At 38.0% G+C, this 25,790-nt stretch overlaps 1 protein-coding gene across 15 annotated transcripts in view; it reads left to right on the top strand.

Annotated features, from left to right (window-relative positions):
- SDK1 (sidekick cell adhesion molecule 1) overlaps nt 1–25,790 on the top strand; it is a 656,852-nt gene that overhangs the window by 251,860 nt on the left and 379,202 nt on the right. For all 15 annotated transcript variants that reach the window (XM_039493139.1, XM_039493140.1, XM_039493143.1 and 12 more), the window contains one exon: nt 10,440–10,599. In XM_039493139.1, coding sequence (XP_039349073.1) covers nt 10,440–10,599 — 160 coding nt within the window. The remainder of the gene's footprint in view (nt 1–10,439; nt 10,600–25,790) is intronic.

The following is a 25,790-nucleotide window of genomic DNA, read 5'->3' on the forward strand; positions in this document are numbered from 1 at the left end:
TCTTTCCTTGTTGCTCAAGTCAGCTTACACACACCCTGCTTCTTCAGCACAACCCTTATCAAGGCCCACTTTACACACCAGAAATAAGATACAGAGGGTCAGATGCTGCCGGACAATTTCTGTACAGAAGAACTGGAGATAAATTTCCCTGAAAGGAGCTGGTTCAGGTACAAAGCTCCTACTTAAGATCCCTTGAATCTCTAGATCTAAGGCACTCCTTTATCTAAGATACTCATAAGGATCCACTTACCACAGTATCTGAGCACCTCAAAGTCTTAACTTTTATTTATCCTCGCAACAACCCTAAAATAGGGAATTGCTGTTCTTCCATTTTACAGAAGGAGAATTGAGGTGCAGAAAATCTAAGTGAGTTGCCCAACAGCAAAGTAGAGACTTGAATTCAGATCTCCTGAGTCTCAAGCTAACACCCTTACTACTGGACTATCCTTTCTCTCATTGTAACTACTCAGCCTTTCCCAAATCAGTAGTCTTTAGTTTGGGGCCCCAGCTGTCTTCTTTTAATTTGTTTATGTCCTCTTAGTACTTCAGTTGGAAAGGTTTCTTTCCAGGAGATCAAGATACCTATAGCCTCTTCTACTTCTTCAGAAAGGGGCTAGGAGTTTCAATTTCAGTCAGATTTTGGCACTGAACTATCTTAAATTCCTTTGAAAATCCCAGCCAGCAGGTAAAGCTCCAGTCAGGTCAAGAATCGCCGATTACCAGAACAAGACATATAAAAAGAAGCAAATAATGTGAATGTGTAAGGTTTTGGTGTGCAGGAAAAATATGCTTCTGGGCTATGAATGTATAAATGCTGCTTTTGCTTCTAAATTATACCCTAGCTTTTTGGTGGTGAGGGGGGACATTAATTAATTGGTTTTATACCGTTAAAATTTATGTATTTTATGAATGTGTTCAACTTTGTGTAGCACTGTGAATAGAAGGGAGGGTTGAATGGAATATACAAACACAGAAGTACTCACTTGAGAAGCTGAACCAAACTTCAGTGCAGTGAAACTGAAATTGTGACTTAAAGGAATTTGTCCTGGGGCTCCTTTACTTCTTTCAAGCTCTGCTGAACCTTGAGTTGACCGAGTCCCTCTTTGGACTGGGCTTTTCTGTCTGTCCAACAATTGAACTAATAAAGAGACTACCTCTGTCATGTTGACTTGTCCAGCTGTGTCCCCACATTCTAACTAGCTTCTGCATCCTTCTTTTCTTCCTGGGTCAGCTTTCCTCATTCTGGCTAAACTTATACTTCCTAGAGTGGTTATTCTGGGTCTGCCATATGGGAGTCACAGTTAACTTGCCCCTAATAGTCCAATTTGAAATTTAAATGCCTCCCACTTTAACTGCCTTGATCTAACTCTGTTTAAAACATGCTTTGGGGGTATAAGTATCACTATACTCTATAAATAAACACCAGTACTGAAAATATGGACTAGTTCTCCATGGCACTGCACTTGGCTGCAAAGAAAACACAGTCATCAAGGCTTTTCTGCTACCTTTTCTTTTAGAAGCTTTGCTTGGTATTTTATTTTCATTTTTTCTTGTAGTGAATTTTTAGTGATCGCTGATTACATAATTGAATTTGATAAAGTAATGGTGAATGCTTGATGAGAAAATCAGGAATAAAAGATTAGAGGATAAAATTACTTAAAGGGTTTAAGTAAATTTTCTGGAGAATCAGGATAATTTATATCTTGCGCTGTATTCTTTTTTAAAACGTTCCAGTAGGTCTATTAAATTTTAGCTTCAAAGAAAATTGGATTGAATTCTGAAGACTACTTTTATACAATACCAGCTTGATTATAACATTTGAAATCTGAAAAAACCTCTTGGTGGGCTGTATCAGCAGTGATGTTTTAAATCTTTGTGGATAAGGCGAGGTGCAAAGTTTGACAGCAGTTTTGCTCTGACTTTTATATAAATTGTATGTTTTTAGAAAGGGAAAATGCTTACATAAGAGTGAAGTAACAGGAGGATTTTTTTACCAGCATGTCTGCTTCTTACCATGGATGTTGAAAAAGACCACTGAAAAAACAGGAACAAATATCTTATTGGGGCAACCGTTTATTTTGCTGACGTCCATTTCATTGGAGATTAATCTCACTGGATGGCTCAATAGTCTCACAAGGAAAAAATAGGACTAATGGTTTTATTCCATTTCTTTACACATCTGTGGTTAGCTTGGTTAAACAAAATCTGCCACTTTATTTACGTAGCAAAACTCCACAGGCATGGATATATGTACTTGAATGCTTTTTATTATTAGACTGAAGTCTTAAAATTTATTTATCCAGCTATATACAGTAGAACCTCAGAGTTACAAATACCTTGGGAATGGAGACTGTTTGTAACTCTGAAATGTTTGTAACTCTGAACAAAACGTTATGGTTGTTCTTTCAAAAGTTTACAGCTGAACATTGACTTAACATCGCTTTGAAACTTTACTATGAAAGAGAAAAATGCTTCTTTCCTTTCTTTTTTAAAGTACCTTACCTTTAACACAACGCCATACTGCATTTCCATCCCCCCGCCCTTTTGGCTGCTGCTACCTGATTGTGTACTTCCAGTTCCAAATGAAGCATGTGGTTGACTGGTCAGTTCATAACTCTGAGGTTCTACTGTATTCTTTTCCTTATTATTGATTCTCTGTACTTACAGCTTTCAATACATTCGGAAAAATTAGAGATATTGGAAAGAAATTTTCTCTTTTGCCTTGAATGAAATTGATGGGATTTGATTCCATATGTCTGACATGTTTTGGACCAAGTATAAGACAAAAACTGTAGAATCTTATTTGCTCTAATCACTGACCCATTTGGAATTATTGAATTGTTGAACATTTTCAAGGAAGTGGGAAAACATAATTAAAAAACCCAGCAAGGATGATATCATAGAATGCACTATACTATTATTTTAGTAATGGCTATGTAGCTGAGTTTAATTTATGATAATTATAAAGCAAAGTACCTGGAAGTGTGCTATGACTTATTCTGCTAAAGTATTGAAATCTTTCTGCAGTTAAAACGTAGAGAAGTTTCTTTGCAATAATCTGTGGATTTCATAATTTTCGCAGTTTTACTGTTGTACCCAAAACTATCTGCAAATGAAGTTTGGAGGCTATTTACCAAAACAAGAAGAGATCCATAATTTTCATATTGATTGGCTGATCAGATATAACTTTCAGTCCTTCATGCAGTGTGCTGGAGAATGAAAATGTTTGAGTTTGATATAAAATAAGTTTTGAAAGGAAGATTAGCAGTTTTAACCAAAAGGTTACTCACCCTGGGAAATTCAGCTGTCTAAAAACCAGAGTGTGATTAATAAAGGTCCCACTCAGGCTGATTGCTTCATTCATGCTGAGATTTCTAATCCTTTCTCAGCCGGACTCTAACCTGATTGATAGCGCTTATTATGATGGCTTAATAAATTTTATTGTCACTTTATAAGAACATTTTAGTGAATTTGTGTGCTAGTGGCACCCCTTGTTTATGGTACAATTGATTCTTCTGGTATCTGGGGGTGGATTATTATTTCTTTTTTTAAAAAAGGAAAGGAAAATAAAAGAAAAGGGCAGGTTATGAAATAGATTACAGTCATTAGGTCTCTCAGCTCAACTAGTTTATAAAAAAATGGGGGGGGCATTCTTTGATGTCCTATTATCAGTTTGACAATTAAGATACAAAAAGTATTCAAGTTAATGTGGTAAAGTAGATAATGCAAGACATTTACTTTATTAGTTCCTTTATGTAGATTATATATTTAAATTATTTAAAATTGAAAAATATTATTAGATTGATAAATTATTGCTAAATCATTGGCAAAATAGAAACAGATACAAAAGAAAAATATAAGCTCTAGATTTAATGTACTATAATTAAAACATCTAAATATCTAGGGTAAACATTGCCATTAAAAATATAACTACAACAACAACAAAAAACCCATACACTGCTAGAATATAATGTTTCATTGATTCTTAAGTATTGGCTCAAATTGGTAACATATTCACAACCAAGATATCTATTTACAAAAAAAAGTGGGGTAGAAGAATGAATGACATCCGAGTTGCTGGTATTTGTTTTTTTGTTTTGTTTTGTTTGTTTTTCAAAGAATTCATATCTGAAAGCATAGAATAAGATACAGTAGCATCATTGTACAAACGAGTCAAGTTAATATTAATGACAATATTATTACTTTTCATTTTAAAAAGTCAAAAAACTTAATAAATACATATTTTTGTCTAGAACAATAATACAGAATTTGGTTGGAAATAGTACTGAAAGTTTTTTAAATGTAAGGAAACAAAACTTTATAAAATGTAACTGAATTCAAAAATCATCTGGTGTAATTGACTAGACATTATAAGGCCAAGATAGATATAATTTTCCTCCTTAATAATTTGGAATATCCATGCACTTCTCCATAATTCTCTCTCACACCATTAATGGACATAAAAATCACAATAAAAGTTCTATATTCAAACAGAAGAATTGGGTATGGCAGTGGAGTGAATAGAGTTTATTTTTAATAGGGATTTTTAAGTATTAAAAATGATGAGAAGGAATCATTCAGAATGTGATATTAATCTTAAAAAATGTAATTTATATATCTAATTCTATGAGTTTTTTTGTAATACTAACATATGAATGCTACATACCTTGGTATTGTTTTCCAGGAGCTCAGTTTTTAAGATATAGAGAAAAGTTATAGAGTAATAGAAATGGGATGAAATTTAATAGTGCAAAGTGTAAGGTCATGCATTTTGGAGCTAACAAAGAGTTTGTTTTAAGCTGGGGCTGTATCAGTTGGAAGCACAGAGAAGGAGAAAGACCTGTGTGTATTTGGCTGATCTCAGGGTGACTATGAACTGCCAATGTCATACGACCGAAAGGCTACTACAGTCCTAGGAAGCATCAGGCGAGGTATTTCCAGCAGTGATAGGGAAGTGTTAGTACCATTATACAAGGCACTGGTGAGGCCTCACCTGGAATAGTGTGTGCCATTCTAGTCTCCCATGTTTAAGAAAGATGAATTCAAACTGGAACAGGTGCAGAGAAGGGCTACCTGGAGGATCAGAAGAAAGGAAAACCTATCTTATGAGAGGAGACTCAAGGAGCTTGGTTTGTTTAACTTAACCAAAAGAAGGCTGAGGGGAGATAACTCTCCATACATTTATCAGATTGATAAATACCAGGGAGGGAGAGGAGTTATTTAAGTTGAGCGCCAGTGTGGATACAAGAACAAATGAATATAAATTGGTCAACAACAAGTGTAGGCTTGAAATTAGGTGAAGGTTTCTAATCATCAGAAGAATGAAGTTCTGGAACAGATTTCCAAGGGCATTGAGAGTAAAAAACCTAACTGGGTTCAAGACTGAGGCTGATAAATTTATAGAGGGGGATTGTCTGATGAGACTGCCTACAATGGAACGTGGCCCATCTGTGACTGCTAATAGCAAATATCTGTTACGGGTTCCCCCGAGGTGCCACTTGGCACTAGGGTACCACTGAGCCCACCTGACCCAGCAGCCTGGGCTCCCTTTCACTCTGTGGTGCTGTGATAAGTTGCAAGCTCTCCAAGCTTGCTCCTTCACCAGCATACACACAGATAGGGACACACCCAGCTGCAGCTTCACACACGTGCTGAGATCAGCTCTGCATGGGAAGGCTCAGCTATGGCCAGGGCCGCCCAGAGGATTCCGGGGGCCCGGGGTCTTCGGCGGCGGGGAGGCCCTTCCGTTCCGGGACCCGCCGCCAAAGTGCCCCGAAGACCCGCGGCGGAAGCCCCCCGCCACCGAATTACCGCCGAAGCAGGACCCGCCGCCGAAGCGCAGCCCGGTCTTCGGCGGTAATTCGGTGGCGGGGGGCCCCCACCGCGGGCCTTCGGGGCACTTCGGCGGCGGGTCCCGGAACAGAAGGGGATCCCCGCCGCCGAAGACCGGGCTGCGCTTCGGCGGCGGCGGGTCCCGCTTCCCCCCCGCCCCCAGCCTCAGCCTCTTACCCGGGGCTGTGAGCTCCACGCCGAGCGGAGGCAGCTGCCCCGCCCCCTCCCCACGCCGCTCTGAGCGGGGCGGGGCTCAGGCCCCGTTGGAGCTCCCAGCCCCGCCCCCTCACCACGTGGCTCGGGGCGGGGCTCAGGGGCCCCAGCGGAGACTCGGCGCTTGATGCGCTGAGGCTCCAGGAGAGGGGCGGAGGCGGGAGTCTCCGCTCTTCTCTTGGGGGCCCCTGCGGAGCCCAGGGCCCGGGGCAAATTGCCCCCTTTGCCCCCCCCTCTGGGCGGCCCTGGCTATGGCACCTCCCAGTTGCTGAGGCACACACTTCCCTTCAGAGTGTAAACCCAACATTATACCATCTTGTGCTGCACAGAGAACTGTACAGGATAAGATCACAAAATTCACTCCCTCCTTCATTGGGGAGAGAGAGACGCAACAGCTTTCTGCCCCAAGTATGATTTCCACACTGGTTTTAGACAAAACAAAAACAAAACTATTAACTACAAAAGACAGATTTGAAATTATTATAAGGGATAGAAAACAGATCAAAGCAGATTACCTTAGTAAATAAATAAAACCGCAAACTGAGTTTAACAGACTAGACAGGTAGGATATAATTAGGAAATTCTCACATTGAGTGATAAATAGGCTGGCAGATTCTTAAGGCACAAGTTGCCTTGGCAGGTTTTCATACACAGACTAAAAATCCCTCTAGCCTGGGACCATCACTTCCCACTGTTCAGTCCTTGCCCCTCCGGTGTTTCCGGATGTGTTGTTGTAGGAAGAGTGAGTTGCCATCATGATGTCATTGTCCCCCTTTTATATCTTCTTCCCACATGCTGGAAAGCTCTTTTGCTGTGACCTGGGTCAAACAGTTCCCATTGTGTAGTGCTATCGCTGAGAGGTTTCTATTGTACACAGTTCCTGGAATAATCCTTGTGCTTGTGTGCATTTCCTCAAGAAGCCATTAACATTGTTTGGTCTTTTTACTGTTATACTTGAAAGGCTGCTTGTGGGTGTTTTCCACCTCACAACATGTTTCAGTAACACATACATAGCCAAATGTATAACTTCGCATACAATGGTAGCACATACAGTCCAACAAGATATTAATGTCTAGCAGATCAAGACTTTTAGAATGATACCTCACAAGGCATACTTTGTACAAAACATATCCTAATTACATGACAGTGGTGAATATTGGGGTGCCAGGGTGTCACAATATCCTCTGCCTGGAGATGGGACACTAGACGGGGAGGGCTCTCAATTACTGCAGAGAATTCTTTCCCAGGTGTCTGCCTGGTGGGTCTTATTGACATGCTCAGGGTCCAACTGATTACCCTATTTGTGATCGGAAAGGAATTTTTCCCCTCGTCAGATTGGCAGAGACCCCGGGTTTTTTTCATTTTACTCTGCAGCAAGGGACACTGATCACTTGCAAGTTTAAACTAGAGAAAATGGTGGATTCTGTGTAACCTGAAGTCTTCAAATCATGATTTGAGGACTTCAGTAACTCAGCCAGATATCATGGGTCTATTACAGGAGTGCGTGGTTGAGGTTCTGTGGCTTGCAATGTGCAGGAGGTCAGACTAGATGATCACGATGGTTCCTTCTGGCCTTAAAACATCTGAGTTATTTTAAATAATATCACCACATCATATCTTTAAGCTACTATAGAACCTTTTGAAATTCTGCAGTACTGTGTTGCATCAACACATTCTATTTTTTAAAAATCAAAATCAAGAACACTTGAATTACAGAAATTAATCTAGGATTCCTTTGAATCAAAATATATTTGCAAAGCCTGAATACCAGTACACACAGTATCCAGAATATCTTAATGATTTAGATGAAATACTGATGGTCTAGTTTAAAACATTACTTTAGGATGAAGGAAGCACATTGCAGAGTTAGAGATTTTTTTAGAGAGTGCCTTGCTAGCACCTACCTCTCAAAGGAGCTCTAACATGAGCATCTCCATTGATTTCACCAGCAGCTGTATGTTGGGTTCCTTTCAGGTCTTTCTTTTTATTATTTTTTTTTCTTGAGTACACAGGTGAAATTGCTTTCACACTTGATTAAACCTCTATCTCTTCATATTTTTTGTACTGAAACTCTGTGATCTGGAAAGCAACATATTTGTATTTATGCACTATTACACCAATGGGAGCTGAATTTTGTAGACTTCCTTGTTGAATAACTTGGTATAATTTAATTGGAATTTGACTAGTGCATAAAACCAACGTTGATGTATATTCTACTGATTTTATACATTAAAATTTTGTGATCTGGAAAGTAATATTGCTATAGTTTAACAGTGATAGGAACCTAATTTTATGGAATTTTTAACTGAATAATCTGCCAGACAAAAAAGCGTCAGTTCCGTATTGACTTATTTTTTCTTTAAAGCTCTATCTGGACAGTAAAATGTATTCTAGTAATAGGGCTCATTTTGTATTCAATATCAGGTCCACATTTTGTGTAATGTGGTAAATGTAAAGATTGTTTTCTGTGTTAGAACCGTCCTATATGATCAACGGAAATTCTTTTATATTCTTAGGTTTTTAAGTAGCTTATATTTTTTAATTTGCCCTCACAACACCCATGTGGGTAAGGGAAGAATTATTACCCCCAAATTACAGATGGAAAATAAGATACAAAGAATGAATTCTCCTGGATTTCATATAGGGAGATTAAGGCAGTTTTTCACCTGGTGTAAATTGTCATAGCTCCAGGAACTTGAGTGGAGCTACGACAGTTTAAACCAGGGGTAGGCAACCTATGGCATGCGTGCTGAAGGGGCACGCGAGTTGATTTTCAGTGGCACTCATGTTGCCTGGCCCCTGGCCACCAGTCCTGGGGGCTCTGCATTTTAATTTAACTTTAAATGAAGCTTCTTAAACATTTTAAAAACCTTATTTACTTTACATACAACAATAGTTTAATTATATATTATAGACTTATAGAAAGAGACCTTGTAAAAATGTTAAAATGTATTACTGGCACGCAAAACCTTAAATTAGAGTGAATAAATGAAGACTCGGCACAGCACTTCTGAAAGGTTGCCAACCCCTGGTCTAAACTAACTGAGGCTCTGCCCCTAAGTGGCTTGCCCAAGGTTACACAGGAAGTCTATAAAACAACTAGGAAGAGAGTCCAGATTCCATGCACAAATGGCCCTTGCATGTTTACTAAACAGGCTCAGTACCATTAATGGATTTTGTCAGTGTAATTCAAATAAAAAGACATATCCAGATAAAGAAAATTTGAACATTCAGCTTTCTTTTGATCTGACTTTTCAAAATGGTCTATTAGTAGTGGTAATGTCTAGTTTCAGGTAATTTGGTAGCTGATGATACACCTCTACCCCTATATAACGTGACCCGATATAACATGAATTTGGATATAACACGGTAAAGCAGCGCTCCGGGGGGGGCGGGGCTATGCACTCCGGCGGATCAAACCAAGTTCAATATAACCTGGTTTCACCTATAATGCAGTAAGATTTTTTGGCTCCTGAGGACAGCATTATATCAAGGTAGAGGTGTAGTTTGAACTAACTCGACTGGGTCCGGGATTAGATTACATAAACCACATCCTGCTCTCATGAATGTCAGTGGGTGTTTGTTTGGGCTCAGAATGTTTCGTAATCCTATTGGATATTTCCTTCCACGTGAAAGAGGAGCATCTTTTATGTTTGAATTAACAACCCCTAATTTCATCTAATGGAGTATTGTTAGCAATTGTGATCTACAGAAGAATAAGAGTTTGCATGCTACATCTATCTGACCCTTGAATGTTATTAAAACACCCTAATTCAAAACCTGTGATTGGTCACAGAAAATATAATTTAAGATACTATAGTTAGAGACAATACTGAAAGACACATTAATCTTGCTATTTTGTAAGATCTTTTGTTCTAAGCTGATCTTTTGTCAAAATTATACATTTGCCATGACACTTGTCCTGCTGTGATGATCACTTCCATTCAATCTTTGTTTTCTGATTTTTTTTTTCAAAATGGATTTTTAAAGTTTTGCGAGTGGATTTAGTGTTAATAGCTCCTACCAGACACATTAAACACAGATGTAGGCACTGTGTAGATTTCTGTTGTATACCTCTGATGAGCAGAGGCTCAAGAATATGTTCCAGGTTGTCCAGTGCTTTTGCCATGTAAATAAACACCTATGAAGAGGAGCCTAGGCTGAGGATTCCAAACTTGTTTTTAACTTGTGAACCAAGCAGCATTTTAACCAGTAGCATGTTTCTAGATACAGAAAGTTGATGCTTAGGAGGTTGATACTTAAGTACTGGATAGCCTAGTCTCCTATTTTATTAAATAATTTAGGAGGAAATCAGCTAAATATGGGTGGCCTAAAATCAAGGATGATATCCATTTTCACAGTCATGAAAACATTTTTTCTCTTGTGTGTTTCAGATGACGTTGCACCATACTTCAAGACTGAGCCTGGTTTGCCCCAGATCCATCTAGAGGGGAACCGTCTTGTACTCACGTGCCTTGCGGAAGGCAGCTGGCCCTTGGAATTTAAGTGGTTACACAATGACACTGAAATCACGGCCTACTCCACTGAATATAAGTAAATGGATTTTTTTTAAAATATCGTTTTAATTGCAATAATTTTTTGTGATTGCACTTAGAAGAGATTTGCTATTAGTCACAATATCACAGTGTGGTAACGATGACAGGCAATGCAATGCATCATGAAGAAAATTAGAACAATGGCATTATATAAATAAAATGTGATGTTATATACACTCAATTGAGTGGAACTTTGAAAGTGTCTTGCTGTTTTGCTAAAAGAATGCTTATAACTTGCTACAACTCAGGCCCTAAAATGGGAATGCAGTAGAAGAGAATATCATCTTAAAATATCGTCTTCAAGGATTTCTTAAATAATGCCTATATAAGTGTACTCACCTTTGAAAACAGGAATTTTCCCGGTACAATAGTGTCTTCTAAAACAACAAAAAACTCTGTTTTAAATTAAACAAAAGGCTTTTCATTTCACTCTCCATTTTTACTTCACTCTAGCTGCTACTCTAGTACCTTGCTTCTCCATTTTGGAGACCAAGTATGGGGGGTTGAAAGCAGAGCCCATTTTACACAGTATATGTTATATTGACTGAGCTACATTCCCCTGATAGAGAACTGAGTTTGGAGGAGCTATTGTCCTGGCCAAGCAGGAAGAAAAACAAGATGCAAGGAATGTGGTTTTAATTCGGCCTCAATGACCTAGCAAGAAATTTTTCAGTGCAGGTCATCATTCCTTCCTTAATCACTTCCATGTGTTTGGGGAGTGCTGCCATCAGCCCTTCTCCCTCCTATTCTGTCCCCAACTCATTGCTGGGACCCCACAGCCTTCCCCTCATATGAGGATTTAAAGGGGCTTGGGAAAGGAGGTTGTCTCCCCAATTTACTAGATGTTAGAAGCTCCAGCTCCCCTTCCTCAGCTTCCCTGGGGGATGACTTCCCATCAATCCAACTCCCTGGTTTATCAGGGAGCTATTCTTCCTTAGGGAACAAGTATCTGCACTGGACACCTCTCATCTGCTAGACTGCAACAACCCAACCAGGCCCCTGACCTGCTGTGGGGAAGGAGCAAGGGAAGCCCACTCTGCCCTGGAAAAGCTAGTGAAGGAAAATTCCTTTCCAGCTCCGAAACAAGTAACTAGTGCAGATGATAAAACCTGTTTATTTTCTGCTTACATGGGAGGGAAGATGGGTGCTGCTGCTTCAGGGTGAAAGATGACTCTGTCTGCAGGGTATGGAGTAGAAATACCCCTCCCCCACATGCACATAGGCCAGTGGCCCACCTGAGCTCATTTCAGTCAGTCCCTGACTCAGGTGATGCTCTCCAATCCTCCCTTCTACAGCCCAAAAGTGGGGATCCCTTAAAGTAGCCAAGACTCTTCTTCTCACTGGCCAGACAAAGCCCCCACTGCATTCAAAGTTATAGAAAGCGCAGAATGAAGCCCTTAGTATAAAATCACCACTCTTTTTGTTTCCGCTTCTATGAATGTGAAGCTTAATTTTGAAATTAAAAAAAAGCTGCATCCTTATATTTATATACTCAAGGTAAACAAAAATAGTTCATAGCATTGTATGTGGAAATAATACCAGTGCATACATTCTGATAACTATCAATTTTAGAGTTTTATACCACTGCCCGTCTCCATAATGTGTGAATGCCTTCCATGTGACATCAATAGCAAAGTCCTTGGACTTCAGGGCATATCTGTCACTTCCCTTTTCCTGGGCTCAGCTATTTATAACTGTTTGTTTATATATTCACTTTGATATCACTGCTTCTATCAAAATTGCTCCTTAAAAATCCCTGCTCACATCAATAATAACTGTTCTTGTAACTCAGTTGCATAAACAGACTAGCCCATAATTCATTTTTGTAGATTTTTCAAAAATATAATTTACTAATATTCAGCATAATTTTTCATATTCTCTGCACTTCCAATAACACAGGAACAACAAACTTTTAAAATGTTGAACATTTACATTGGGGAGGAGGAGGAGGTGACATCTCGGCACCTGTTCCATAAAAATGCACAAACACGTGCGCCATTTTTAAACAGTATCCACAATTGTAAGAATTAATCTGATAATACATCCAATCAAAATTCACCCTACAGCGGTTTCCAAGGTAACAAACACATAGCTATTAGAATATAAAACTGCACATGTTGAAAGAAAGCCAAACAGAAAATATGGGTAGCATTTCTTCTTTTTATTCCCCCCCCCCCCCAAAAAAAGATTTTGTATTTTTGTAATTTTATTCAAATTGGTAAAATAGTAATACAATGCAAACTGGTAAACTCTATGACACCAAGCTTCATGTTGGCCACTTGACTACTTTATATGACATATTTATTTTCCTAGATTTGGGTTTTTTGAAATTGGGTTTTAGGTCATTTAGAATAAATTAAATGCAATTAATAAAATGAAGTTGGCTAATCTAAAATTTGTCACTTTCACCTATTTCCATTTCTCTACTCCCTCCTTTTACTCTTTCTTTATAAAATCATAGAAAGTAGAAATGAGGGTACCCTATTAAGTCTTGTTGATCCTTTAGCAATGCAAGATTGTTACCTATTGAGTATGCCTCCATCTTTCTTGGATTATTTTTTGGATTTTTTTCTCCATATCATTATTGTTTTTCTGTTTCCTTTGCACCTTGCAAAGCAAGGAATTTTAGAACGTACAGTCCCCACACTTATGTAGGCCACACCTCTTTTGCAAAGATGTAGTGGAGCAGAAATGTGCATTACAGGGCTCTGCTGACCACATTGTGGCCACCTTTGCACTATACAGAGTTGCTGGCAGTGGAGTATTATTTCAGAAGACAGTTGCTACCAGAGTAGACATATAGAAGGAAGTGCTACCGTTCTCTGTTGATCAGATAAGTGACAGTAACTCACAAGGGAACATTTTCTCATCATCTCTCCTTCATCTCTACTCTCAGGAGTATGTTTCTTAGTTCACAACACTGGTTGTTTTTCTGCCTCTTAAGATAGTTGTTCACTATGGAATGGGTGCATTTTAATTCCATTTATACTTTCAGCTTTGTTTGAAGGGCTGCAGTGCTTTGGTGCTGTTTGTGGCAAGACTGGAATGAGCATTTCATCACAAAGCATTCAAGACACACACAAACAGCTGCAGCTGCACCACTTGCAGTAGTAGAACACGGTAAATCTGAATACTGAAGTTAAATCACTTGGCTCTGCTTCCTGCACTGGATAGTCTCTTTGCAGTATCTCATGCCTGCATCACATCTTCTCTTCTTTCAGACAGTACAGATCCAGCCAAATTACGTACCCAGTTGACTGTAGCATATTTATGGAATAAAGCCTGTTCCCTGTACTAAAGAATATAATAACCTAAGTATTAAGTTTCCCTACATTATCTACTTTATTGACATGAAAAGGGGTCAGTGCTATCCCATATGCCTGTGTTTTGGACTCTTCCAATTTCTCCTCCACAATCACTCAAAAGTTCAGTGGATCTGAGGTTCTTGGAAGAAAGAGGTATTCTTGGCTTAAGTCTTATCTACTTCTTTTAGGACTAGCTCTGTTAACGTCTTCATCCAGATTTATTCTTGTCTAGTAGTACAGAAAGACAAATCAAAATTTCCTTACTGGGTATAAACTTAAATAGATTTATAATTTCTTCTGATTAAGCCTAGGAAAGGGTTTCTTTCTATAACTTTCATTGTTGCCCCCAAGGGATCTTACTGTGGAGGAAAGAAGCTTGCTTTTTCCCCAAACCTGTACTGCATAGAACATGTGGGTTTGGGTAATAATTTTGGGGGAATAATTAACAGAATTCCCTGTATCCTCTCTCTCTCAATATAGTAAATGCCAGTAATCTGTCTTCTACCCCCAAAGAAGGGAATGCTTACGGAGCCATTCAGAGTCTCTACTTCCACATCAACTTTACTTCTGTTTGCACTTCCCCTAAACATTAAGGGATACTACTTTATGTGGGACCACTTACAGTTGAACAGTTTCGTGAATGCCAGCTATTCAGATATGTCAAAACGTGCTGAACACACTCCATGGTGTGTGTTAGTTAGCTTATAAAATGGAGATTTTAAATATTTTTTTTAGAAGAAAACATCTAATAGGATGATTAATCACAGCAGGAAGCATGAGCATCTCTGAGTGAATTGTTTTGATTGACAGGAGCAAAGTTGACTGCAGTGTATGAGCAGCAGGGAAGCTGGTAGAAGGATCAGAAAACACTAACTGTCACTTAAGGGGTAAGAAGGAAGAGTGTAGGAGGAGGGCAGGACCTGGGACCTCTCGGGTGGTATCGAAAGGCAGAGAGTAGGACTCGAGAACATTAGAGATGCTAGGGTGCGTGAGAAACTTCTTATTTTCTGCTCTTGGAAAAAAATCTGAATAAGAATATGTCTGACACGTGTGAACTGAAACAAAAAGTTCAGATTGCCATGGTATTCAGTATTCAGATTTGCACACATCTGTAATAAATTAAAACAAAAATTATCATTTTACCATGCACTGGTCTTGTAACAAACTCAGATCAGTGGACTATAACTGTGTGTGTGTGTGTGTGTGTGTGTGTGTGTGTGTGTGTGACCACACACCTATTACATACACAGTACCTTGTTTCTTATCTTTATATTCAATTTCAGGCCATGATGTAAGGCATGGTTATTTTATTTAGCACTTAACTATTCTTGTTTTTCATATCTAATTAAAGCACATTTGCTACAGCTATATGTGCTTGAAAAGCTAGTAAAATATGAACTATTAATAATTACAATAACAGTTACATAAAATATTAATTTTGCAAGTCTGTTCTTAATTTTAATAGCTCTCTGTAACCCAAGATAAGCACAAAAGGGTTTTGTACTGGTATGCATGGAAAACTTCTAGATTTGCTGTCTTAATATTCATGTGCTCCCCCAGAAAGGTTTTTGTGCTGTAGGTATGTTGGAATGTATTGCAAGAAAGGGCACATTTTGACATAAAGATTTTGTTTGCAGGATTTAAACTTTGGATGTGATATAATTGGTTCTGATTTCATCTCAGGAGATAAACATCCTGGTTAAATAAGGGTTCTTTTTGATGGGAGCTTGAGAGCTGCAAACTAGTAATGCCACTGTCTGCCAATCCCCACACATCCTTTGGGGGTTGTCTGTTGGTCTTTTTCCACACCTGGAGTTCAATAACTATGGACAAGTGTGACTTAAATATCATCCATTCTGACTATGTGATTGAGTTTACATTGCCCCCTCCAAAACCCTTTGCCGACCCCCTTTCAGGGGCTATCCTTATGAGGAGATTCTCAAACAAGAAGAAGAATCTCTTTGAACGAGGTGCATTAGAGCTCTGGTACCTCTTCAGCTTTAGGGGAAGGACTTTTACTCAATGTACTTCCTAGTACCCAAGAAGGATGGCTGGATACCCATTGTCATTCTCCACTGTCTCAACCATTTTATTTCCCATGATAACACGGGCACATACCATCCCTAGAAAAGGACATGTGGGTTGCAGCTCTTCATATGAAGTGCATGTACTTTCAGGAGGACATTCACCCTGCCCCCAAATGTTTACTCAGGTTCATGGTAGGATTCGACCACTTTAAATACAGAGTAATTGGAGTCTTTGCTCAGTATTGTCTTAACACAAATGATCCTGAATGAGCAACTTACCTTATGCAGGTTAGAAATTCTTTCTTTGTATAATGCTAATTATGTATGCAGAGCATTGTAGTGACTTTGCATACACTAGTTCATCTTACATATTTATAGATGAACCTTATAACTTTGTGGCATGAGATAGACACGTCACAATGAAAAACAAATCAATACTGGCTGATTGAAGTAAGGATATTGGATAATACACATCAGCATGCATCAAGTCTGAACTAGTAGATCTGAACTTCAGACATCATTTTTCCCCCTTTTTTTTTTTTTTTTTTTTTTAATTTTTGTTAATTAGAACAAGACTCCTTGGATCCCATCCACTGCCTTTGTCCCAAATTTGGTGATCTTGGAAGTTGAAGCAAATGTTATGTAGCTTAACATAAAAAAGGGTTTTTGAGCAGTAGCATGATCTAGTTTTCTACGTGGCAATCTCAGTATTTTGATGTGTTTTTAATTTTAGGGGGCCACATTTTAAATTGCCTATATATAAAAGAGGCTAAATCGGTAGATTCTTAAGGCTCTGGTAACATATTTTGAATAGAAATTAGTCTTTCCAACAGCTTTTCTTTTAAAATAAGCATGTTTTTTTCCCCAAATTTGCCTTCTATTGGCATCTTTATGGCCACAGCTATAAAAAGCCTTTCTCCAGTGCTCAATTTGTGCCAGGGTTTGCCAGGGCTGAGCCCTGGTACCTCTAGGCTTAGCAGTTTATATCCTGGCACCTCTGGGTATGCCATGTCAGTTATGAAAGTAAAAAATTGCTTGAGACCTGGGACCTAATTGCTTGAACTCTGGCATGTCTTTCATTACAAATTAAGCACTGCCTTTCTCCTGCAGCCACACTGTCTTTTAACTTACATGGTGCATTAAAAAGAAAATGGAAATTGGAAAAAGTCTTCTAATGAACTAAACTTCAACTTGCAGTTCTGCATAGATCTTTGGTCAAGGTTTTGTCCTTGAATCCCAAGATCTCACAATCACTCTGGCTGAGTGAGCCCTTATGTTCTGGAACAGAAGCTTTTTAGGTTTCTTTGATACATGTCACTATCCATCTTGCAATGGAAATCTTCTAGGCAGCTATTCTCTACTTGGCTGTTCCATTCAAAACAAATAGGCTGTCCATCTTTCTGAATTACTTGCAGAAACTTTAAGTGCCCTGCTGGCATCCAGACAATGGAAATTCCTTTTCTCTTGTGGTTTAGAATGCGTACAAAATGAAAGCAAAATAATCTCTTGATCACTGTAAAAATGCTGTTCATTTTTGGGATTAAGTTATATTTGGATCAACTTTCTGCTTATGAATTCTGAAAGTATTATGTTTCTGTCTCTAGCAGAAAATGCTGAAGCTTTGGTAAATGTGGAGAACATAACATAAAATGACCTTTTTTCGACAGCTGAACGGATAATCATGATTTAAAAAAATAAAAATCTGTTTTTTGGATTACAATATTTTTTAAAAATATGTAAATCATTTTTATTTATATTTTGATGATTCTCTATGTTCTTCCTATCTCATAGTCTTAAATCACTGAAGTAGATGTTTTGTAATTGTTTCTTTAGTTCCTTATTTTAGAATTTCAGATTTTATATGGCAGCATTTTCTGCTAAGTTTCATACATAAAATGCTTATATCTTCTAAAAAAAAGTCTGGGCCTTTATTTATATCTTTTCTGTGAGAACCACATAAACTCAAACCCAAAATTGATAAGCAAATATCCCATGCTATATTTTCAGCCTACATGACCTTTTGATATATTGAACTTCCAGAAGTCAAGAAATCTGAAGAGATTCAACCTGGATATGTACCTTTATCAGCATTTACAGTTTGAAGTCAATGGGACTTGTGCTCCTATGTCACTTGAGTGCTTTTCAAAAATCCACTCTCAGGTGCCTAAATATGGGCTAAAGAGCCTAACTTTAGGTGTCTTGTGGGGCTGTCAGGCAATTAAAAAAATTAATTGCGATTAATCATGCTGTTAAACAATAATAGAATACCATTTATTTAAATATTTTTGGATGTTTTCTACTTTTTCAAATATATTTATTTCAATTATAACACAGAATACAAAGTGTACAGTACTCCACTTTATATTTATTTTGATCACAAATATTTGCACTATAAAAAAACAAAAGAAATAGTATTTTTCAATTCACCTAATGTAAGTACTGTAGTGCAATCTCGATATCAAGAAAGTTGAACTTACAAATGTTGAATTATGTACAGAAAAATAACTGCATTCAAAAATAAAGCAATGTAAAACTTTAGAGCCTACAAGTCCACTCAGTCCTACTTCAGTCAATCTCTCAGACAAACAAGTTTGGTTACAATTTGCTGCCCACTTCTTGTTTACAATGTCACTTGAAAGTGAGAACAGGCGTTCTCATGGCACTGTTGTAGCCGGCGTCGCAAGATATTTACGTCCCAGATGCGCTAAAGATTCATATGTCCTTCATGCTTCAACCACCATTCCATACAACATGCATCCATGCTAATAACAGGTTCTGCTCAATAACAATCCAAAGCAGAGTGGACCAATGCATGTTCATTTTCATCATCTGACTCAGATGCCACCAGCAGAAGGTTGATTTTCTTTTTTGGTGGTTCGGGTTCTGTAGTTTCCGCATCTGAGTGTTGTTCTTTAAGACTTCTGAAAGCATGCTCCACACCTTGTCCCTCTCATATTTGGATGGCACTTCAGATTTTTAAACCTTGGGTGGAGTGCTGTAGTCACAAATATAATTAACACATTATTTTTTTAATGAGCATCATCAGCATGGAAGTATGTCTTCTGGAATGGTGGCCTATACATGAAGGGGTATACAAATGTTTAGCATATCTGGCACGTAAATACCTTGCAATACCGGCTACAAAAGTTCCATGTGAATGCCTGTTCTCACTTTCAGGTGACATTGTGAATAACAAGCGAGCAGCATTATCTCCTGTATATATAAACAAACTTTTTTTCTTAGCGATTGCCTGAACAAGAAATAGCAGTGAGTGGACTTATAAGCACTAAAGTTTTACATTGTTTTGTTTTGAGTGCAGTTATGTAACAAACAAAATCAATATTTGTAAGTTACACTTTCACAATAAAAAGATTGCACTACAGTACTTTTATGAGGTGAATTGTTTATCATTTTTACAGCGCAAATATTTGTAATCAAAATAATAATATAAAGTGAACACTGTATACTTTGTGTTCTGTGTTGTAAGAGAAATCAACATATTTGAAAATGTAGAAAAACATCCAAAATATTTAATACATTTCAATTTGCATTCTATTGTTTAACAGTGCAATTAATCGTGATTAATTTTTTAATCGTGATTAATTTTTTTGAATTAATCACGTGAGTTAACTGCGATTTATTGACAGCCCTAAAAAAATGGTCTATTGTGTGTGTGTGTGTCTGTGTTTTTAAAAATTTTTTATATATATAACCTCATTAATGTATTGGAAGTCTAATTAACTTTTCACTGTTAACGCTGAAGCAATTGGAAGTCTACATAACTTTTCATTGTTAATACTGAAGCAATTTTGTTTTGAAATTACAGAGATTTTATACCTCTAAGAGGGAAGTTTTTAATAAAGATGCCATTTTAGTCTCATAATTTTGCAATCACATATGTTCATATTTTAAAACCATGAATTATCCCATGTAAGTCAATCGGACTAATCACATGAGTAAAGTTACATTCCTGTTTAAGTGTTTGCACAATCAGGGACTTAATTTTCAATATAATATTTATTCCCTTTAGCAGTTTCGGAAAATTCAAATACGATTCCCTAGCAGTAGTGGCATTTGAAAACAGTGTTTATAATTTAGTTCCCTATAAATATGCAATAATTTTCAAATTAGACAAACTTCAAACTGATTGAAATCACCTTGATTTCAGTGTCTCCATCATGTCTGATTGATTAAGGGTGTCAATTAGAGATTAAAATGGAGTCTTGTCGATGCTCAAGCATCGACAGATTTTTTTTCTGACTGGCCAAGGTCTAAGGTACTTGCTGGTCTCAAGTTATCTAGACAGTGGAATGGCATTTGCATGTGTATGGATATGAATATTTTTGATTTACTGGTAATGCCATTAGTTTCTTGGTGCCAGAGATAAAACAAATGGCATATTTTGTATTGGTAGTGTTCTTTACCCACTCCAAACCTCAGAAAATGTAGATGAATGGGTCAGGTTGGAACATGTTTTTAGACTTCCTCCAAATCCACTGAGACTGCAAACTGTCAAGATTGGACAACTAAGGAGTTAGAGTGCAGCATCTGCTTTAAAACTTATGATTTAATAGAATCATAGAATTGTAGGACTGGAGGGGACCTCGAGAGGTCATCTAGTTCAGTGTGGTGTACTCATGGCAGGACTAAGTATTATTTAGACCATCCCTGACAAGTGTTTGTCTAACCTGCTCTTTAAAATCTCCTATTATGGAGATTCCACAACCTCTCTAAGCAATTTATTTCAGTGTTTAACCACCTTGTCAGGAAGTTTTTTCTAATGCCCAATGTAAACTGCCCTTGCTGCAGTTTAAGCCCATTGCTTCTTTTCCTTTCCTCATAGGTTAAGGAGAATATTTTATTCTCACCTTCTCCTTGTAACCACCCTCTATGTACTTGAAAACTGTTCTCACGCCCCCTCTCAGTCTTTTCTTCTCCAGACTAAACAAACCAATTTTTTTTCAATCTTCCCTCATAGGTCATATTTTCTAGACTTCTAGTCATTTTTATTACTTTTTTTCTGGACTTTTTCTGATTTGTCCACATCTTTCTTGCAATGTGGTGTCCAGAACTGGACACAATACTCCAGTTGAGGCCTAATCAGCATGGAGTAAAGCAGAAGAATTGCTTCTCGTGTCTTGCTTACAACATGCCTGCTGATACATCCCAGACTCAGGTTTGCTTTGTTGACTCATATTTAACTTGTGATCCACTATGGCCTGGAGATCCTTTCCCACCGTATTCCTTGCTAGTCAGTCATTTCTCATTTTGTATGTGTGCAACTTATTGTTCCTTTCTAAATGGAGTACTTTGCATTTGTCCTAATTGAATTTCATCTTATTTTCTCCAGTTTGTCCAGATCATTTTGAATTTTAATCCTATCCCCCAAAGCACTTGCTATCCCTCTCAGCTTGGTATTGTCCACAAACTTTATAAGTGTACTCTCTATGTCATTATCTAAATAATTGATCAAGATATTGAACAGAACCAGACCCAGAACTGATCCCTGAGGGACCTCACTCAATATGGTCTTCCAGCTTGACTGTGAACCACTGATAATTACTCTCTGGGAACGGTCTTGCAACCAGTTATGCACCCACTTTATAGTAGCTCCATCTAGGTTGTATTTCCCTAGTTTGTTTGTGAGAAGGTCATGAGAGACAGTATCAAAAGCCTTCCTAAAATCAAGATATACCACATCTACCACTTCCTCCCTATCTACAAGGCTTGTTACCCTGTCAAAGAAAGCTATTAGGTTGCTCTGACATGATCTGTTCTTGACAAATCTGTGCTGACTGTTACTTATCACCTTATTATCTTCTAGGTGTTTTCATGAAGTAGACTTTCTTTAGGTACCAGAACTACCTGGAGTTCTCTCAAGCTTTCTTGGAAATGAGGAAGATTGAATTACACGCATTTATCTCTTTCTTCACAGGGCACCAAACATATATTTAATGCTAGAAAAATCTTTATGGCTGGGGCACTGCTGTCCATATTTCAGCTCTGTTTGAGAGGGTATTCTGTAATGAGGCCTTAACATGGCAATAAGGAAAATGACTCTGAGTAAATGACCACTGCATAAAAGATAATGCCTGGCTAAATTTGGAGATTGCCTCCAGGGGCCAGCTTGGATTCATGGACCCACAGATATTCAGAAGTACTTAGGGAAGTATAGGAAGAATGACTTCTCTCCTACATCTGTTACCACTGAGGTTTGGAACTGATGATAACAAAACTTGAATTCATATTTCCTTTGTCTGAGACTGAATAAGTTCTGTTCTTATGATGTTTCTGGCAGAAGGTTGTAGAAAAAAAATATTCCTGAGATTAAGAGTCTTTCCAGTCCCAAATAGCAGATGCCTTTCATAGGGAGTCTGGTTAGTCATTTTTGTAAACCAAGATCTGAGCAATAAAAGTTGGCAGGCATAAGCACTAGTCTATGTGATCAAGAGTCACATCTCCCCAGTGGCTCCCCACGGCACTGTGAATGAAGTTCAAAAATCTTGTCCTTGCTTTTAAGGTTCTACATCATAAAGTTCCTGTCAAGAGCTCTTTCCCTGTCTGTTTAGCATTCTTCCCCTTAACCTCCTGACATGCAGCCAATCCCCCAGTTACACCAACCCGGATTCCTGTTTCATATGCTTCCATAAAAGGCTTTTGCCTTCTTTCATGCTGCCACTTGCTCATGAATCACCGTTCCAAAATATTTTGGAGCCTTTTGCCTCATTCAGATCACTTCTAAAAGCATATTATTGGAGCATTATCTAGAAAAAAGACCCATGTTTACACTCAAAACACAAACTAAGAAAAATATGTTGAACCCACATTACCTATGTATACCTAAACCCAAAGACTGTGGAATTGGCTCTCTAATCATCTCCTTCTTAATCTCTCCTTCCCAATGTATGTTACAGCCTCACTTGTTTGTTCCATCATCCTGACTGTAATAATTTTGGGACAGGGAAGTGTCTCTCTTTTTTCTTCCTTTGCAGCATATGGGAGTATTTATTATTATTTTATTATCTAACACTTATATTGTGATAGCATCTAAAAGCCACAACCAGGCATTGTATAAACATATAATGAATGACAATCACTGCTCCAAAGAGTTTACAGTCCCAAAAGACAAGACCTAGCAGGTGGATGAGATAAACAAGCAGACTGGGGTGGGGAAAATGAGGTAGCAAATACATATTTATGGATGCAGTGAAATAACTAACAATAGTTATGGTATAGTTGTGATGTCAAATTTAACCATTACCAGAATCTGATGGTATCTGAATTCAAGGGGACAATTTGCCATTTTAAGACTGTGGATGCTTCTGAAACTGAAAACCTGCCTAAATCACAAAGCCATCCTTCCATCCCTTCATGAGGACTTGATGGTGTAGGTTCCATTGTTGAAATAGCAGCATCCACCTTTGGAGCTACTGACCAGAACCTGAATTGGGAAATGGGAAAGAGAGAGAGATGGACTTTCCCTGAATATAACATCAACAAAATGCATTTACACTGACATGATCAATAACCACAGGATGCAGGTGGAAATCACAATTAACGGTTAAGTGTGGAGGCAGTAAATTAATTTAATTATGAGGGATCATACATATCCAACCAAGGATGCTGCTCCAAAGAAATCTGAAGACTATAGATAGGTTGCTCAGCCATTGCCCCTCTTACAAAAGTGTGGAAAAACCATGGCATCTTGAAATTTATGGGGGTTCGACTAATGAAAAGCTTAGTTTTTTTCCATAGTGACTTATTGATGTGGTTCCTGGGAAACTAATGCTTCTGACAAGAAGAAAATTGAAGTCATTGTGATGCAGTGGTGGTGAGGACTCTTGCATCTCTTTTGGACAGAAAAAGCAAACAAATGCTTGTTAGAAGTATTATTAGAGAGAAATGAACTCTGTTGTTGGAAATCAACAAATGCAAACTTACGTACTTTGGTCACATCAGGAATAGAAATGGAAATAACCTTGAGAAAGTTATCATGGAAAGCATGGTGATGGGTCATCATAATAGGAGACAGCCAGCAGAGAGGTGGATAGATGGTTTGCAGAAGATCACTAGGAAGTCAGCTGAGTGTGTGACGTTAGAGATGGATTGAGAATGCTTCCAAAATTCTACTATGTCACTAGTATTCAGACCTAAATAAATAGGCTTTACCCTTAAATTGAAGAGCCTAGAGCTAAAATTTTTGACCTGTTTGAAAATTGGATGTTAGAGGAACTGAGATATCTCCTCCTTTTTTAAAAGAAAAGATTTAGTAGGTTTCTAAGACACTTTTAAAATGTGCTCATAATCCGCTAGAGCAGTGGGTCTCAAACTTTTTTACTGTCGACCCCTTTCACATCGCAAGCCTCTGAGTGCAATCCCCCCAATAAGTTAAACATACCATTTAATATATTTAACACCATTATAAATGCTGGAGGCAAGCGGGGTTTGGGGTGGAGGTTGACAGTCGCGACCCCCCATGTAATGACCTTGTGACCCCCTGAGGGGTCCCAACCCCCAGTTTGAGAACCCCTGCACTAGAGAGTAACAGAATGGTCCCCCCAAAGTGTGGGAAACTAATTCTCTCTTGTACATCCAGTTGCATTTAGGAGTTCCATTCCTGTGCTGGGTATTTGGTAGGTGAATGGGGTTGGAAAGGAATAAGACCAATGGCTTGAGTCTGCTGCATTGGGTTATAAGTTGTGTAACAATTCCCTGCCATGCTATACTTGCTTCAAGTGTAAGCAGATATCTGCATCATTTTAGACCATATACTGCAAAGATTTCATGGTAGGTTTGTTCCAGAAAGTGTGTCTCTACTTGCCCTGCTTGACAAATGGTGAGACAGTAGATCCAGAGTTAGAAGCTACCGCTTAGGTGGGTTTAGATGATTTCTTCTTTGTAACCTTTAAAGGGTTTTCTTTCTTCCGGCCAACAATCATACTAGAAGAGTTTTCATTCTGATACACAAATAAATCTGAGAAAAGGACGTCAAAGCAGCACACTTCTAATCCACTCAATCTGTTCTACTGGCAGGAAAACTAGCTCTGCAGTCCTGGCCTGGTGCAGATGAAGACAGGAAAAATGGGTGTTTTATTTTTGACTCCATTTAAAACACAAGGGGAAGAAATCAATATTGGCCAAACAGAAAATTACAAAATATTTTAGAAAAAGTAAAATAAATTTTAGCTTGTAAGAGCTATGAACTATGAAGAAAAAATAACAATAAAAATGACTTATCAATGTCCAATTAAGTCAGACTCTATTTTTTGTGGTTTATAGTGTTCAGCTTTAGTCTTCTGCTTAGCAAAAGAGAAAAAAAAATTAGTCACATTTGATCACTGAAACTTGTTGATTTTAATTTATTGATTGTGGGCTACCTTACCTAGAAAGAAATGTGTATTTAGTAGTAATTATGATACAGTAATCATAGCTGGTGACTCAGTTCTATATTTATTTAAAAAAATGACTTTCCCCACCTCCCTCATTTTCATTGCATCTGATTCTTGTCATGGATTTTGTGTGTGTGTGTGAGAGAGAGAGAGAGAGAGAGAGAGAAAATGAACACCTTTTCCTCTAATGGAATAACATTTTAAAGATTAAAATTCAGCAGTATTATTTTTCCTTATCTTTTCATAAAGTGTTTCATTAATCCTGCCATAAGATCTCCAGAGGTGACCGGAGGGAATATGTCCTTTGATTAATATTTGTTTAATGCAGGATTATCTATATTACTCAGATGTTTTATTCATATTAAAATTGTGCCTATCACCTCATTTTCAGGTTGACTAGTCGGATATAGGTGAATGAAGAAGATGAACAATTAGTAGACTAAGTGACTTTTTAAGTGTGCCAAGGAG

This window comes from Mauremys reevesii, linkage group 10 (assembly GCF_016161935.1).
Source record: "Mauremys reevesii isolate NIE-2019 linkage group 10, ASM1616193v1, whole genome shotgun sequence".
Lineage (NCBI taxonomy): Eukaryota > Metazoa > Chordata > Testudines > Geoemydidae > Mauremys > Mauremys reevesii.